The sequence below is a fragment of the Montipora foliosa genome, chromosome 10 (assembly GCF_036669935.1).
Source record: "Montipora foliosa isolate CH-2021 chromosome 10, ASM3666993v2, whole genome shotgun sequence".
In the NCBI taxonomy this organism is placed as follows: domain Eukaryota; kingdom Metazoa; phylum Cnidaria; class Anthozoa; order Scleractinia; family Acroporidae; genus Montipora; species Montipora foliosa.
This window is the reverse complement of record NC_090878.1, coordinates 30,341,308-30,358,733: the sequence shown is the minus strand read 5'-3', so window position 1 is coordinate 30,358,733 and position 17,426 is coordinate 30,341,308. Positions and strand designations below refer to the sequence as shown.

At 41.2% G+C, this 17,426-nt stretch overlaps 2 protein-coding genes across 2 annotated transcripts; both read right to left on the bottom strand.

The window, feature by feature from the left end:
• Window positions 1–12,033: 12,033 nt before the first annotated feature.
• Window positions 12,034–13,512, bottom strand: LOC137972771 (uncharacterized). Its single transcript, XM_068819486.1, has 2 exons — window positions 12,892–13,512; window positions 12,034–12,495 (listed from the first exon to the last, which is right to left on the bottom strand). Exons 1-2 carry the CDS (start codon window positions 13,510–13,512, stop codon window positions 12,034–12,036), a joined length of 1,083 nt encoding a protein of 360 aa, XP_068675587.1.
• Window positions 13,513–13,532: 20 nt separating this feature from the next.
• LOC137972770 (craniofacial development protein 2-like) lies at window positions 13,533–14,231 on the bottom strand. Its single transcript, XM_068819485.1, has one exon. It carries the CDS (start codon window positions 14,229–14,231, stop codon window positions 13,533–13,535), a length of 699 nt encoding a protein of 232 aa, XP_068675586.1.
• Window positions 14,232–17,426: the final 3,195 nt, after the last annotated feature.

Sequence of the window (17,426 nt, the reverse complement as noted above, 5' to 3'; positions counted from 1 at the left end):
GTCTTACGAACGTGTTAGGACCTGTGAGCCAAAGGGCCTCGTCTGGTATGACTTCTTAATGACCCCCCAACTTGAAAAAAGTTGTCTGGAACGGTGCACGTACCACAGGCAACCCAGTGTACCCTCACGGAGGGTCTAGTTAAATATAATACTGTGTCCAGTCCAGTTAAAAGCTACGCATTTTTACTACTCCGTGGAACGTAAAAAAAACAAAACGTGCAGATGACTCTACCGCAAAGGCACTACTTAGCACGGGAGAGTCGGGAAAGACTTTTGCCGACACGGAAAACAAAGAAAACGACTAAATGCCACCCATTTTCCGACTGGTTTGCCATACTGGCAACCCAGTATATAATTAGAACCTGTCAACAAACTGCTTTATTTCTCAAAACTAAAAGTTCATCGAATGAGGCGCACGTTTGCAGTTTGTTTACAGTGAGTTTTCATTCTTTTTCGCTGAAATTTGGCAAGAATGTTGCCTGATAACGCGGCAAAAGAACCATGTCTGGGAATTTTTATTTTTTGCCTCCTTCGAAAGTAATGAGTATTTAAGCAAAGCTAACGTGTGTTTTATAAAAACGCAATGTTTAAAAGCGTATAAAGACAAACCAGACAGTTAAACAAAATTCCCCGACATGGGCTTTTAGATCAAGGTGTGAAGAAAACGTTCCCTGCTAGCAGAGATCTCTTTTCTTTTGCGTTCGCTGGGCTGAGAAGTACGGAAAAAGAGACTTCTGCCATTGGTCGAAACTCACTAAGTTGTGCATCCTCAGCGGTTACTTAGCGACTGAAACATCATGTGATACTTTATGTGGTGTGGGCTCACTTAACAACAGCAAAATTAGTGTAAAGGAATGCGCGGCACGCAGCCAGCTCAAGTACAGTCAGCAAACATATCACGGGTGATGCGGTTTGAAGAATGCCGTCCAAGGTTGTGGACGGCGGTTCGATCAAAGTCAGTTTTGACCCACGGCAGAGGTCTCTTTTCCCGTACTCATCAGCCCAGCGAACGCAAAAGAAAAGAGGCCTCTGCTAGCAGGGAAAAGAAAACGTAGCGATGTCGCTCGCTTTCTCCGGTTAAATTCTGACCGGAAACAAACTCAACTTATGAAACTACATACTTTTGGAAAATGATCGCTATTTCAGGAAGTGTTTTCATTTCTTGACTTAAACGGAAGCTGCAATTCCTTACCTTTAGAAAATATGTACTTTATTGGGGTTTTTATGAAACGTGTGACCGCGAAGCAGCGACAATGCGAGGTTGTCATTTGGGGTATTCTGATACCTTACATTTTTAAGTTTTCTTCTTTTTTCGCTTTTCTTTAACGAGATGTTTAGTGTGGTACCATAATAACCTTAGCCTTAGCTTGACCAGTTGAAGCTAAAAGCTATTATCAAGTCAGCTTGAGATGATCGTATGCCAGAAACAAAGCTAACTTCGTTGTTGGACAAGAAGCTGGGATCTTTACAGTCATCGATGAATTTCATCAAGAAAGAGTTCGAGGACATGAAAAGAAACTTGCTGCTTCGGAAGAGTCAAATGCGGTGTTAGTATAGAAAAATCAGTTTCTTAAGCAAGATAGCTCCGTATGGTAAATGCGCTCACGCAAATGAAATCAGCATTTGACGATCAGGAACAGTATACCCGACGAGACTGTTTGGAAATAAGAGGAATTCTTTCTTCAGCACACGAAGATACAAATGAAATTGTCAAAAAGGTTGGCTCAATCGTCGATGGTTGCCTTGAAGATAAAGATATTTCGACATCCCACAGACTGAAAAGTGACAGTGCGACCCAAATTTACTCAGCTGAAATTCCTAGCTATGGAGCTCGTACACATAGAGCCTACCTCGATAATCCCTATAGTTCAAGATTTTTTCTCCCACCAGTTACTAACTTTGAAATTATAGATATTATACGTACCTTGAATTCTAATAAGGCAACTGGACCCTTTAGTATCCCATTTGTCCTCCTGAAAGTTTTGGAGAACTATACCTTTTACCCCCTTGCAATTCTTTTTAATTGCTCTTTCACATTAGGCACTGTTCCTGATCATTTCAAAGTGGCAAAAGTTATAAAAAAAGGCTCACCTCTTTTGGTATCTAATTATCTTCCTATCTCATTATTATCTATATTTAATAAGATTCTTGAAAGACTAATGTACAATAGATTATTTAATTAAGGACGGTGCCTACTAATTAAAAGGCATTTTTGCCCCTATTTATGATTATGCAGGAAATGTAGATCTTAACAAGTGTTATTGAAATCAAAAAGTTGGGGGTAACCACGCTTTTTTCAAAGATAATTCATTAACAATCTACTTTCTCTGCATAATTTTAAGCCGCGCAAAAATATCTTTATATTAGTAAGCAACACCGATAGGAAACCCGAGTATCTCGAGATGCGGAGAACGTATGCGCAACAACAATCGTAGGTATACCGTCCTTGAGTTTTTCGAACAATCATCTGATTTCTTTGACCAACAGTTTGGTTTTCGCTCCAATCACTCTACAGTTTGTGCCCTTATTCTTATGGTAGACAAAATTCAAAAAGCTATTGACAGTAAGAATTATTCCTGTGGTATTCTTTATAGATTTTTGCAAAGCCTTTGATACTGTTGACCATCATATCTTAACTGTGACAAACATCAGGGGCATTGCACATGAATGGTTTTCCTCCTATTTATCTAATAGGAGTCAAACGACTATAGATTTAAATTAAAGACATCTTATAAAGTACTGTATGTGATGTAATTTGGTAGGTGAAGGGCAAGTTATCCTTAGTAACAAGTTTTAACACTTGTTTCTAAGAAGGAAGCACGTTATCTTGTCTGTTCGGTATTAAATAAGGAATTGCGATTTGGAAAAGAGCTGTTGTTGCCTTTGTTAAGAGAATAGAATTCAAGGAAAGCTTCCTATTTCGTTCCTATTTTGGGATGAAAACTCCTATTTTTTTCCTATTTTTTTCGGTCAATGCCTTTCCTATTTTCTTACTTTCTGAGTGTCATTTGTCACTTGACGAGCTGCATTTTTTTTTCTGTTTTAAGTTTGTGTCCTCATTGTGTCGTGATTTGGAGGTCTTAACGTGAAACGTTTTACGTGGAATGTCGGGGGAAAAGGTGAGCTGTCTTACAACGACTAATGCTTTGTTTTCAACAAAATTGTTGTCTTAAGCATGATTGAACAAAGTGAAAATTCTCTTAGAGGAAAGTGAAAACTGGTGTACTCTGCGGAAAAGCTCTTGTAAGATGCAACGTCGGGAACCAAGAACCTCAGCCCACAATGATTTCAAGTCCAAGTCCGGGAACAGATCGAACCTGGTACACATTCATGGAAAGCAAAAATTATTGTTCTCACCACTGCACTTAATCCTCCTCTCTTTGTCAGTAGCTTGTTTCTCACTTCAAGATAACAGATGCCTGCTTTAGTACCATCACCTAACCACATGCTTCCCCAGAAATGTAGTGCAATGTTTGAAGACGTCACATGAAATGTTTGTTCCTATTTCTTTCCATTTTTTACAGAGAATATTATCCTGGCTTTGTCTGAGGGAACTGTCACAGTTTTGCTTGCCTCTGGAAAGTAAATATTAATAAGGATCTTGAGTGAATGCCAAACAGAAAGGGGTGGGAACACAAAGCAGAACCGTGCACACCACTATCCGTAGGAGCGAAGCCAACAACAATGGCAAGACGGAAGGGGAAAATGATCTTCAGACTTATCTGCAGTTGACAATTTCAGCAGTTGTCTCTTATAGAAACATGAAAAATTCGGATGGCCTCAACGAGATTCGAAACCATGACCTCTGCAATGCTGATGCAATGCTCTACAAACTGAGGTACGAAGCCTCTCAGTTGGGAGCAGATCCCGCTGTTGAGGCCGCCACCTGTATTTTTCAGGTGTCTAGAAAGAGACAATTTCTTAAATTGTACAGATGAGAGGGAAGATCACTTCTTCCTTTCGTCTATAACCCACACTTCAAATATATGCATTTATTATCCAACTGTATTAGTTGTTGTGCCATGGCTAGATATCTTGAACAGGCACGCACTCTCGGCACAGCATCTTTGCGCTACATTGTGTCACAAATGGCCAAGAAATTTATAGCGTTTAGTGGGAGAAAAGATGAAAAATCCACGCTACCTCATAAAAAAATCCAAATTGTTCACTGCCATTTTGCTAGCAATTGAGGAAACCTAAAAATATCGAAAAGAATTGCACTTCTCCACGTCGTTATCGATGCGGTATTAAACTTTGAAGATCCGAATAATTTTTCCATGAGGACATTATGGCGGAATGCTCCAAACATGAAATCCAGTTGTCGATGAATGCCTCTCGGCTCTCGCCGTCACGTAAATTGGTATTTGTTCACTGCGATTTGGAATCTTTTGAAGTCATGCTCCAAGAAACGCTACAGGACATCTCTATCTGTCGCTGTTACCGTTTTTTTTTTTTTTTTTTTTTTCGGTCAAAACAAGCGAAAATACACCAAGCCATCATTCTCAGCTAAACTTCAAAATCATCGCTGCGTCATATATTGGCTAAAATTCATCTAAACGTCCTCCAAAACCATTCGTTGAAAAGCTTGCCTCACAGACAGTTTCTCGGGGAAATACTTAAGTCAGCGGCTTCAGCTGGACCACAAACCGTATGTGAATGTCACTAAACCTATGAGCCCAAAAACCCGCAAAAATCCAGCGGAGTTGTCCATTGCGTAACACCATTCGAGATTTCTAGCCATGCAAAGCACGCACAAAACGAGTACAAATATTTCACGATATTGTACAGTTAGTTATTTGAACACTTGGTTATTGTACAGTAGAGAACCGGTTTCAGTAGTTTAGATGCTGACGTTGCCACGCGATCTGTCACACGTTCTCGATTGTTTACAATTATTTGCTAAACGTTTTGTGCAAAAATAGTTGGATAATAAATAGCTTATTAGATGTTTTGGTGCGTAGTATCGCTGAATATTTCTACTCGTTGTTTGTATTACAAATCGCCCTAGCGGGCTCGTAAAAATACTCCACGATACTACGCACGAAAACATCCAATAGCAATAACAAGGTCATGTAATTACCTCGTGAAGATTCCAGGCCTTTTAATGTCACCAAACTCCAGAGTCCTAGCTACACAAGAATGCAACTGGTATGAACCAGACCCACGTGACCTTGAAGCGTGTAACTTGCAACTGTTTTCCTTGGAACAAAGCTGGGGATTTTAGGACACCAATTTTATGCCCAAATATGGACAAAAATAAGATCAAAGCTGCACGCGAGGGAAAATACATGAGCTGTGTTACATGGAAATAAGGAAACATTTAAACTAAAAAAAAAAACAGTTCGAAACCAGAGTTAAACGTTTAAAGGTCATGAGCTTCTGTATAAACTAGCTCATGAGTTGGCCTTGATGTTGGTGTTTTATAGCAGACAGCGAAAAATGTATTTTTAACAGATGTAAAACGCACTCACAGAACGTGCAAGGTTTTTTTTTTCCTCATCTCTGTAAATTGTGAATTTTTTTGGCAATACAGTTTCCCCTTGTAAGTGCTCGGGATATGCGCTGATCTGAGCTGTGGCACTGTCTATTATTGATCGCTATAATAGCCCCCCGCCCCCACCCCCCCTCCCCCCCCCCACCCTTTTAACCGTGTTGAAATGTTGAATGTTAATGAGTTTCAAAGCGTTTAAACTTTGCTTGAACAACCAGTTAACCAGTCAGTATTTCATTTGTTGTCGCGAACTTCGTTCCATGAAGTTATCTTGTGTTGTAGACACGAGGCATCACACATGTTATATCGTCAGCTCTACTCTAAGGAAACGAACCATGATTCTTCACTGTTATTATGGCTGCCAGAAACTTTATTAAAACAATGATCCTTCAACTGTAAATAATATCCTGTGGAGATACAGCAACATGGATAAACAGAGAAAACATCTGATGGTGGAAAATTTGCAATGGGCTGTACATGATATGTAGTGCATGGTTAGCTACCCTGTGGCTTTACAGATAGAATTTGTCAAAGAGTACAGTTCATTTTACCATCTTATTTATTTTCTCTGTATCCTTTAGGGTAGCATATAGCCAAGGGTTCAGTTCACGTTACCATGTTATTTATTTTTTCTGTACCCTTTAGGGTAAAATATACCAAAGGGACCAGTTAATTTTACCATCTTATAATTATTTATTTTCTCTGTATCCTTTAGGGTAGAATATACCCAAGGGTCCAGTTTATTTTACCATCTTAATTTATTTATTTTCTCTGTATCCTTTAGGGTAGCATATACCCAAGGGTTCAGTTCACGTTACCATCTTATTTATTTTCTCTGTACCCTTTAGGGTAGCATATACCCAAGGGTAGCATATACCCAAGGGTCCAGTTTATATTACCATCATATTTATTTTCTCTGTACTCTTTAGGGTAGAATATACCCAAGGGTCCAGTTCATGTTACCAACTTATTTATTTTCTCTGTACCCTTTAGGGTAGCATATACCCAAGGGTCCAGTTTATATTACCATCATATTTATTTTCTCTGTACCCTTTAGGGTAGAATATACCCAAAAGTTCAGTTCATGTTACCATCTTGTTTATTTTCTCTGTATCCAAATGAAGTCTCGAAAAGTGTTCGTAGTCCACCGAAAGCGGTGTTGAATCCAGTTGAAGAAACAACAGAGAAAAAAGCTGGTTCCAATTGCAATGGAATGGAAGTGATGTTATTAAACAAGGATTTGTTTCAAAAGGAAAAACCATGGTTTCGGCTGCGCGAAAAAAGGTATGGATTCAAGAAAAGCATAATCTTCCAGGTCTCAGCAATCAGTCGCGTCGTCAAAAATTGCCTCGAGCAGGTCAAAGCACGTCGCGGGAAAAGGTGCGATTGGGAGTGGTTCGTTTATTTAGTTTTTGCTTCTTAGCAAAATACAGTGGCATTCCTGTAGTAGTCAAGGGATTTAAGGAGAGGAAAAACACAAGCGCGGAGAAAAAGAGAGACTTAGAAAGGAGGCGGCGTACGAAGCACGTGCCACACAAAGGTTGGGAGACCTCACTAAGTGACGGACGATTGTCAGAAAGTTCTTTAAGGCATTTTTACAGTTTCGTTTAATTTAAAATCAAAAATTTTAAATAAAGGTTTGATCACAAAAGCCAATGTACATGCTCCAACGCATCTGCGACGTTGCAAACACGAGCTTCCAAACTTCTAATCGAGTTGTTACTTTTCTTTTGCGGCTTTGTGGATCGTTACACTCTTATCGTTGTCACCATGAAACTGCAGAAGGATTCCAACGATGGGCTGTTGCAACGTAATTCCGAATAGAATTGGTATCCCTGGGATGGTACGTGGCTCCTTAAGTTGAAATGTTATCTTCTTGACCGCTTATCATGTGACTTGCCGTACTTTAGGTTAGTCTCGCGTTTTGTGATAAAGAAAAGATTGAAAGGAGCGAGGAGATTTTAAGTATTGTAATTTTGTACTTGAAAAACGTTTATAGGTTACTGTTTTCTATTTTTATAGTAGAACACAGAAAATACCCATACTTAATATTTGCCCTTATGATTGATAATTGGCGCTGTTTGTGGTAGAAATAGGGTTTTTCAGGCTTATAATTATAAGGTGAAAAATAGCATTTGGTTAGAATTTTTTTTTTGCTGCTGCTGCGAAGTAATACCGTAAAATTGTATGTTCGTAGTTAACTTCACCCTCCCTAAAAGATGACGCCATTGTACTCGCTCGGCCTAGGCCCGTCTCGTCTTAAGTACACCTTGTAAATTTTCATATGAGATTTGCCGCTTTTAAAAAAGAAAAAAGATGCTAAAATCCGCGCACGTGGCTTATTTTATTGAGCGCTGTTACGCTTCACGTGTGAAACAACCAACAAAAGCGAAACAGGGAGAATAGTTTTATAATATTTAAGCGATACACGTTGGCAAAAGAAAAAACATTCGGGCCAAGATTTCACCCTGTAATTGCGATGCATCTGTTAACTAGTTGTCGCATTTTCTCAGAGGAAATGACACCTCGCCTCATTCTTAAGATTCCCGAAGGTGCCAACTCACAGCGATATTCCGCGGTTAATATTAACTGAAGGGCGATTGAATCGCCCTTCAGCTAATTTGCATAACCTTTAAAGTTATCATAAGCTCGTCATCCATCTAAGCTCTACCGCGGCAACGTCGACGAAAACGTCACTTCCCAATAGAACTTTGCACTATCGTAAGTTTTTCGCAATTATTCCATCTCGTTCACGTCCAACAATGTGGGCGAAGTGCCCTAAAATGAATTGGTTCGAGCGGATTCAGAGTAGGAATGACGACTAAAATGTTTACATTCTTACGCTCATGTTGTCGCCAAAACCCATATTTGGTGAATTCGCGTCGCCGGTTATGAAGATTATCGCAAACAATTATGTTATTATTGCTTTGTAGCGTTGTCGTTGCTGTATTCGTAGTCATTTCTTAAACTCCCTAATGTGAGTCTCCAGACCCTCAAAAACATCTAGTGACGAAGGCAATGATGAAAAAGACACTTCTCTGAATTTGATCTTTTCTGAATCCTCTTTAAAGCATGCAGATTCGAACTAAACTGCAGCAGCAATTACTATATACGAGGAAATACATCGCATATTAATTCTTGAATGTTAATTAGCTGGACCCCCAAAATTTTGCAATGGACCCCCAAATTTCTCGAGAAGGGGTCCAGAAGACCCCCAAATACATCTCTGTTGCTCCCGTCTGACCTTGTAGCTCAGTCGGTAGAGCAGCGGTGATCTAACCCAAAGGTCGTGGGTTCAATTCCCACCCTGATCAGAGTTTTGTCTGTTTTTGTTTGGCTCATTTCCATTAGTGGGCTAACGCTCACATGGTTCATATGGGGTAGAAAACTAGCACTTCACATTACGCTCTCATCAGTTAAGTCATTTTGCAACATTGTTGTGCACCAGAACCTAATTGGCTGTTAAAACAATGACTCGTTTTGTTCCGTGGTTGAAATTTGAACATCAAAAGAAATGTGACGTCAATGTTTGTGAACAAGAAAAATCGCTATAACCACATACAGTGTAAGTGACTCCTCTAAGTCTCAGGTCTGTTTGCAGGGGCGTAGCGTCCATATACGCACGTACGCCCGGACTTACAGCTAATATCCGGGAATCCTTATTCCATGGAGGCATTAATTATTTTTAGTCATAAAATCGGGCCAAGTTTTTTAAATTTTGAATTAAACTGGTGTCTCTGTGTGTGAGTATTTCCAGTATCTTTTCATTAACCCATAAAGGCCTGGCCAAACGGATCCAACATCATCCAACATTGTTGGACGCTGTTAAAAAGTGTCGAAAGAGGTGACCAAACGAATGCAACATGTTGGATCCAGAATTTTGGACTCAAGGGTCTGGAGCCAAAATCTACCCAGAATCCTTAGAAAACAAACTCTTGCCATGTTGGCGTTTTCAAGTTTCTTTTAAAATTATCAATAGAGTCACTCTCTGTTGTGTGTGATAGCAAGAAGACGGCTGTTCCAGAATCTGGGAACTGCAACAGCAAATGCCCAGTCTTCAAAGGTCTTGCACCATGTGGGTGTGAGGAACCTTGAGAAGATTCAGCGTCCGGGGGTCTTGACTTGCAAAAGATCCTGCAGATACATTGGCGCCATGCACCTGAGAGCTTTGAACACAAGAAAGGCTATCCGTTCGAAGAGAGATTGCTTAAGCTTTCGTCGCCCAGACATTCAAGACTTTGCTCGTTCACCATTCCGTAGCTTGAACTGACATGGCAACGCGCGAAACAGATGCAACAATAAACCATCACCAAGGATACCGATAGCCGCAGCGCATGCGCGCGTGCAACACTGTTGAATGTGATGGCCAAAAGAATGCAACACTGTTGTTCACACCTTAGAACAAAAGAATACTTGGCAGATGGGTAAAATAAACATCTAACTACTGCATTTTCCTTCACATTTATTTATAGAAATGTCCTTTGAAAATAGTCGGAAATGGCATTTCCTAGACCCTAAATTTCAAAAGTTTCTGGGGGAGCATGCCCCAAACATGTTACTCAGTTTTACTCAGTTTTACAGAGCGTTGTATAGAGACAACATGTTGGTGTTCCTCGGAGGGACACAAATATGGCAGCCGCGAATCAACAAAACATCTAGACCTCAGTTTGCGATGAAAGCCCTCTCTTTTTCCTTGTTAGCTGAATTAACCAGACAGCTTTTTCTCAGCCACTGTCTTAGTGTCACGCAAGGCGAAAATTCGAAAATTCAAAATGCTGTATTCTCAAAACGAAAAATGCTTCGGGGCATAACACTGGTAAGAAGATTTACCTCTAAGTAATTTTTTACCTGGTATCAATAAAAAATCAGAAAACCTCGCAGCTTTGATTTTACAATTTGATGACATCATGTGAAAACACATAGCGAGCTTTAGTATTTCTGTATTTCGTTGTACTGCCATTTTAAATGGGTAAACTAAGTAATTTTTTACTTGGTATCAATAAAGAAAATCAGAAAACCTCGCAGCTTTGATTTTACAATTTGATGACATCATTTGAAAACACAATAGCGAGCTCTAGTATTTCTGTATTTCGTTGTACTGCCATTTTAAATGGGTAAACTTAACAAATGCTTGGTTATTCGAGGTCGTTTTTTACTCACAATGGGATAGATTTTCGGTAAAGTCAGCAAACGCCAGAATAAAATGTGCGTTTTTTTGCCGGCAATTGAAGAAACCTCTTGGATACAAGTTTATTTCTCACCCGTTAGCTACAGGAGTAAAGTAAAGCCTGGTTTCCACTACCGACGCAAGCACAACAGCAAGAATCCCTGCGCTAATGCTTGCTTTGTGTGAAATCGAAACACAGCATAAGCAACTTGAAGACGAAACTTGCTACATCTGGCCTCGGTTGTTCAAAAGGTGGATAGCGCTCGTCGTCGTCGTCGTCGCAGCCACTCACAAGCGAATATGGCGGCCAAAAAGGATTAACAGATCAGAGACTCTAACAAGCCCCATCTACAGGGTCTCAAGGCGCCGTTGGGCAGCAGCCTGTCTCTGCTCACGACGCACAGCTTCCTCAGTGAGTCGGGTGTTTTCAAAGTGTAGAACACCTTTCCGAGTTGTACTTTTCCAGACCTGTCTGTCTGCTGCTAGTTGTTCCCACTCGTTCACATTAATTCCACATTTCAGCAAGGAGTGCTTTAGCAAGTCCTTGTGCCCTTTCTTTGGAGCACCGACTGATCTAGTACCATGGGAGAGCTGTGAATAGTATATTTGCTTTGGTAGACGACAGTCTGGCATTCTACAGATGTGATGAAGGAGATCCACTGACTCTAGACTTTGAGAAGATGTTCTCTCAAATACGGCATTGTTTGTTACTCTGTCCTGCCACTTAATGTGCAGGATTCGTCTCAAACATCGCTGGTGGTATGTTTCCAGTTGTTTGATATGCTTCCGATAGGTAACCCATGTCTCACAACCGTAGAGAAGTGTAGGTATGATGATGGCATTGTAAACCTTAATCTATGTGTTGGATAGGATATCGTTATTGCAAAAGATCCTCTTGCTCAGTTTGTTGTAGGCTGTGGCGGCTGCACTTATGCGACTTTGAATTTCCATATCCAAAGAGGCATTACTGGAAACAGTACTTCCCAGAGATTTGAAGTTGTTTACCGCATTGAGTTCTTCATCATTTCTTTGAATTGACGGAAGAGAATCTGTAGGAGATGGATAGCCTCGTTCATGCTGAAACATGGTCTCAGTTTTGCTGATGTTCAGGGTAAGGGGCCAAGCCTGCTATACGCTAAAGCAAAAGCGTCCACAGTACTCTGCATTCCATCCTCTGAACAAGAGCAGACAGCTGAGTCATCTGCGTATTGAAGCTCAACAATGGTTGTAAAAGAATCTTTTGTCTTGGCTTGAAGTCTCCGAAGATTGAAGATGTTGCCATCAATCCGGTACTGGATGCCAACTCCGTCGTTGAGAGAAGGTCGAGCCAGTTGAAGAACAGCCCCCATAAACAGTGAGAACAGGGTGGGCGCGATTACACAACCTTGTTTGATCGACTGCATGAGAAAGGCTCACTAGATTTACCATTAAACAGAACAGCAGCAGTCATGTCATCATGAAGTAGTCGGATCATTTTCACAAGCTTCCCTGGGCACTTTGCAAGAATTTGCCACAGAGTATCTCGATGGATAAGGTCTATAAAGATGAGGCAGAGAGGCACGCGTTGTTCACGGCACTTTTCCTGTATCTGGCGGAGGGCAAAGATCATATCGATGATACCACGTAAGGGTCTGAACCCACATTGACTTTCAGGAAGAACCTCTTCGGCGAGTGGAGTCAGGCGGTTTAACAGAATCTTAGCAAAGAGCTTGCCCACTGCTGAAAGAAGTGAAATACCTCGATAGTTACTGCATAACGACTTATCGCCCTTCTTGAACAAAGTCACGATTAGGGCATCTCTGAGGTCAGCTGGGATTTGTTCTTCTGTCCAGAACCTCTGGATGAGCAGAAAAAGTTGCACAGTGAGTTGAGATCCACCCGCTTTGATCACTTCAGCAGGAATACCATCAGGTCCTGAGGCTTTACCACTCTTCAAAGACCTCAGCGCTTTTTCAACTTCATCAAAGGTTGGGGAACAGCTAGCTCGTGTCTTACAAGGTGCTGTTCGAGTTCATCCACTGCTCTTGGATCTACCTGAGCATTGCGGTTCAGCAACTTGCTAAAGTGGTCTTTCCAACACAGTCTAATTGATTCAGGATCCTTACAAGTTCATTGGTGGAGGTCCTAAGAGGAGTCGGCCCATGAGTGCTAGTGGCATAAACCATCTTAGTTGCTGCAAAGAAAGCACGGTTCTTGTGAGTATCGGAAGCTCTTGTAGTCCAGCTGCCTTTACCAGCCACCATTGATTCTTCAATTGTCTGGTGCGCCTCTGTAAATTAGCTTTTGCCTTGGTGAGTTTCTGTCTGCGGGAGCGTGTCTTTGGAAGTTGTTGCCAGTTGATAAAAGCGGCTCGATATTCACTAACGAGTTTCAGTAATTCTTCATCGTTATCATCAAACCAGTCTTGGTGTTTTTTCCTTTTTGGCCCAATAGTCTCCGAACAAGCATTGAGGGCATTCCAAGTAGTATCAACAGATGTCTTCTCCTCTAGGGCAGGAAGTTTGTCATTAAGTGAAGCCTGAAAATCTTGTTTCACTATAGATTGATTTAGGGCTTCAACGTTAAGTGTGAGACGTGGTTGCTGTCGGCTCTTCTTCCGTAACTTCAATCTGAAAACAGACCTAACCATACGGTTGGCGGTGAAACAGCTGTCGCTACCAGTAATTGCACGCGTATTCAACACACACTGTCTGTCTCTCTTTCTGGTAATTACATAGTCAATGATGTGCCAATGGCGTGAGCGTGGATGTCGCCATGTGCCCTTGTGCCGATCTTTCATGCGGAATAAAGTGTTGGTAATGACTAAGCTATGTTCTGTGCATTTATTGAGTAGCATGAGTCCGTTTGAGTTCATCTTACCCATTCCATTTGATCCTATGGGAGGCCACAAGTATCCCGGCCAACACGGGCGTTAAAGTCACCAAGTAGTACCAAATTGTCAGCAGCTGGTATGTCTGTGAGAAGTTCATCTAGTGCCGCATAAAAAGTTTCCTTAACATCAACGTCTGCATCAAGCGTTGATGCATAGGCGCTAATCACTGACATGTACTGATTATGTGCCAGTTCAAGTCGCATAACCATAATTCGTTCACTGATTCCTGTGGGCAGCTCATTCAAATTTCTAAGCAGTTTTGTACGTATTGCAAAACCAACTCCGTGTATACGGCGACCTGTCTTGGGAAGCCCTTTCCAAAAGAAGGTGTATCCAGCCTTCTCTTCACGCAGTTGACCTTCATCGGGAAACCTTGTCTCGCTGAGGGCAGCCACATCAATTTGCAGTCGCTTAAGTTCATTGGCAACAAAAGCAGTGCGACGCTCAGGACGGTCTTTATCACTGTCCATCAGAGTCCTTACATTCCAAGAAGCAAAATTGAGAGTAGTTTGGCCACTCAGAGCTCTTCCGAAACCTGGTCTTCGTGTAGTTCTCGCCATCGCCAGGCAAGATTGCGCGTCGGCTACCCCGAAAGCGGTAGTGTCCGGTCTTCGCTCACTTCTCGCTGGTGCCGGAGCCAGCGCATCGGTTAAAACCCCGTATGCGGTAGCATGGTCTGTAATCCCTGAAGTGTAATCCATTTAGTAGCGTGTGCGTGTAATGGAACCGGGTGCAAAAACCGGAACCAAACTTGGCCTTTCCACTTTCTGGGTCCGGGGCAAGGCGTAGTCGAGACGCCGGGAAAGAAGAGAGGTTGCAGCCGTGATGCGTCATCAGAACAAACCTCTGCTGCACCCAGGACTAGGCTTTGATCGGGGGCCTTTACCCCTATCTGTTTGGGCTAAAGGCCTGACTGCAACAGTAGCAGTGAGCGTTGCTGAGGAGCCCATCCCTAACCACTTGCTCCCAAAGAGAATCTACCCCATAGTGGCAGCAGTATCGTGACCCTGACATGGGAGGCGTATGGGTGCTGCACCTTGCCCAAGGGTGCTCCAGAACAGTGGTGACAAGGAGGTAGTGACATTCTCCCCGCAGCCCTGGATCTTCCGAACCAGGGCCTCACCACCGGATGCTGTTTAACGTCGTGCCCAGGACAGGTGGATAGCGCTATCCACCGGACAAATCACTATCCAGCGGATAAACACTAGCAAAACCGATTGAGTTATCCAGTGGATAGCACTGTCCACCCTTCGAACAACTGGGGCCTGGCCAATTAAAGCACTCGTTCCAGATTTCCCCCGTCTGAGCGTTTGAACAAAATGGCGGCGGCCGTGGTTGATTTTGATGTTTATGTCAGTCGCCGTTCGCTTTCACTTAACGTAAGCTTCTTATGCTTGCGCTTGTGCTTGCGGCGCTAGTGAAAACCAGGCTTAACTGAGGTTCTGCTTCCGACAAGCGACGTGGCCTAAAAAGTGGAGACAGCACTTAAAGTGAAATCGCGACAAACGACATCCTTTCATCCTTTCTAGAAATTTCCGACAGCAACGTGAAACATTGACAAAGCACCGACACGAGACCTTTTCAAATTCAAACAAGCGACACAGGACCCCCCCCCTCCTCCTTCCTCGCTTCCTGGCAGGGCTTCTTAACTTGCAGTAGATAAAATATGAGCGGGAGATCTGTATGGGCGTTTACAATGACGAGCCGATAGGCGAGCCATTGTAAACGTCCATAAAGATCGGACGCGAATATTTTATCCTGCTTGTGAAATGTATACATTAAATTGAATGCAAAGTATTGTTATTTTAATCAGTAGAGACTGTATCAAAAGTTAATGAATACTAATTAGCTGAGCGGGAGTTTGTATCAAAAGTTAATTCTACTGTTCAATAATTCAGTTGATTTATATTGGGGTTTACAGTTGTGTACATGTGATCTGAATACTGTGCTGGGATTGGTTTGCACCCTCATGAATTATTAATGAATTTAAGAGCTATGCGAGTTAGAATAGCTGAATTCTTAGGCTCTTATGACAAGTAGCAGCTTGGCCGCTGTTTCCTGTTTGCTATTTCATGTAAACACAATACTAAATCTCTCAAATATAACTGACTTTTAAGAACCCCAAAAAACTATTACGGAGAGAGAAGAGTTGATAGCCATAGATAGATGGTTTGCAACCAATCCCTAGGAACATAGATAATGATGTCATGTACGATTGCTGTTGGACGAACAAAAGGAGCTAATGAGACATCTTTTGTTTTCGTCCACCAAAATGGCTGCGATGACGTAGCGTTAAACCACGTAGTGATACGAGCGAAAGATTATTGCCGTAAATGAAGCTGTTGTTCTAAGGAATATTGGAAAAAAAACTCCATGCTTAAGAGCGACTTGAACTCATGGGAGCTGGGTATTTGCAATTGAAGTTCATTTTTCATAATTCTGAGAAATTTTGGTCACCGCTCGAATAGCGAAGATATTGTTGATGTCATCTATATATTGTCATAAATGTGCCAACCAGAACCTCATTGGCTGTCGAGACAAAAGGATCTTTTGTTTCTGTGATTGTACATTTGCATAACAAAAGCAATGTTTGTAAAGTTAACAGATATCATCCCTATATCGACAAGAAATCGACATCGTCTGAATGTAAAAGGGGAAATTATGATAGAGAGAATATCTGTCATAATAACAGGAACTTCGAACATGAAAATATTTACTGAAATTAACTGTCTTGTAATTGCAATAACTAACTTTAATCCGAACTGGCGTTCTTTCTGTTTAAAGTTTTCCTTTTGGCATCTTGTTCATTGCTCTCTCTTTCCTTCTTCCAGTCCTCTTATTATTATTATTGTTATTTTTTAATTTAAAAATTTTATTATGATGCTGATGTTTCAGATAATAGCAGTGGAGGCTTCTTTTGCGACCATTTCTTGCCATTACTGATTAACTTGGAGTTGGAAAAGTTGACAAAACTCCAATCAAAATTGTTAGTAATGTTACGAGGTCAAACATATTTTTTTTAAAATATCACAGGGAGATCAGTGGCAGCCTTATCTTCCAAAATTCTTTGCAGTATCCGAGTTCGGAACAGACAATGAATTGATGTAACTTGAATTTTTGATTTAAACTTGCTTAACAGAATAATTTTGCAGCGCGGATAAAATGTTTGTAGACCAATAAAAACGCGAAGTGGAAAAGCTTACGATACTCAAGGGGAAAATCATTCCATTAATTTAAAAAGCACTTTTCGATTGATTGTTGAGAGTAATTTCAAAAATTTTATGAGTTTCATCGCTTTTCGTATTGGTTGGCTTAAACCTCTCGCGCGACATTTGCAGTAGCCATGACACATTTGTAGCCAATCAGAGGCTAAAGCTAAAGAACACGTGACATATTAGTATCCAATCAAAGGCTGAAGCGAATGCGTTGGCTTTATAAAGCGTAGGCTTTTATGAACTGGTCTACATGATTTGCACACGAGACGATGTACCCAAGATTCAACGTAAACACGTTGAGTTTTTTTCGGAATCCGTTGATTATGGCTGTTTGCGGTTTTGTGTTCTTTCCCCGATTATCATTTTGTCTTTGAAAATGGGTGAGTACGTGCGAAAATGTTTAGAATGTCCCAAAAAAAGACTCCAGCAAGAAAACACAAATTCGGGTTTTAAAATGGAAGTGAATTAAAAAAAAAAAAAAAAGAAACAATAATTCATGACGGCTATTACCAAATCAGATGACTGAAATCAGTCACGTGCATACATCCTTATGGCCGATGTAAACTGGTCTTCCTGATAAGTCCGGAGAGGGTTTTGGTTTCACTGTCCGTTGAAAACGGGGTTGAATGTAGAAACAATTAAAATATTACTAATTATCAATGAAAATATGGTTACTCCTGA

Bases quoted from the DNA above. Each gene is read 5' to 3' on its own strand.
- LOC137972771 (XM_068819486.1), bottom strand. From the start codon at position 13,512: ATGAACTCAAACGGACTCATGCTACTCAATAAATGCACAGAACATAGC. The intron at 12,496-12,891 runs GTAAAGGCAGCT...CTGCTCATCCAG, and splicing joins TGAAGAATCAATGGTGGCTG to AGGTTCTGGACAGAAGAACA.
- LOC137972770 (XM_068819485.1), bottom strand. From the start codon at position 14,231: ATGGATTACACTTCAGGGATTACAGACCATGCTACCGCATACGGGGTT.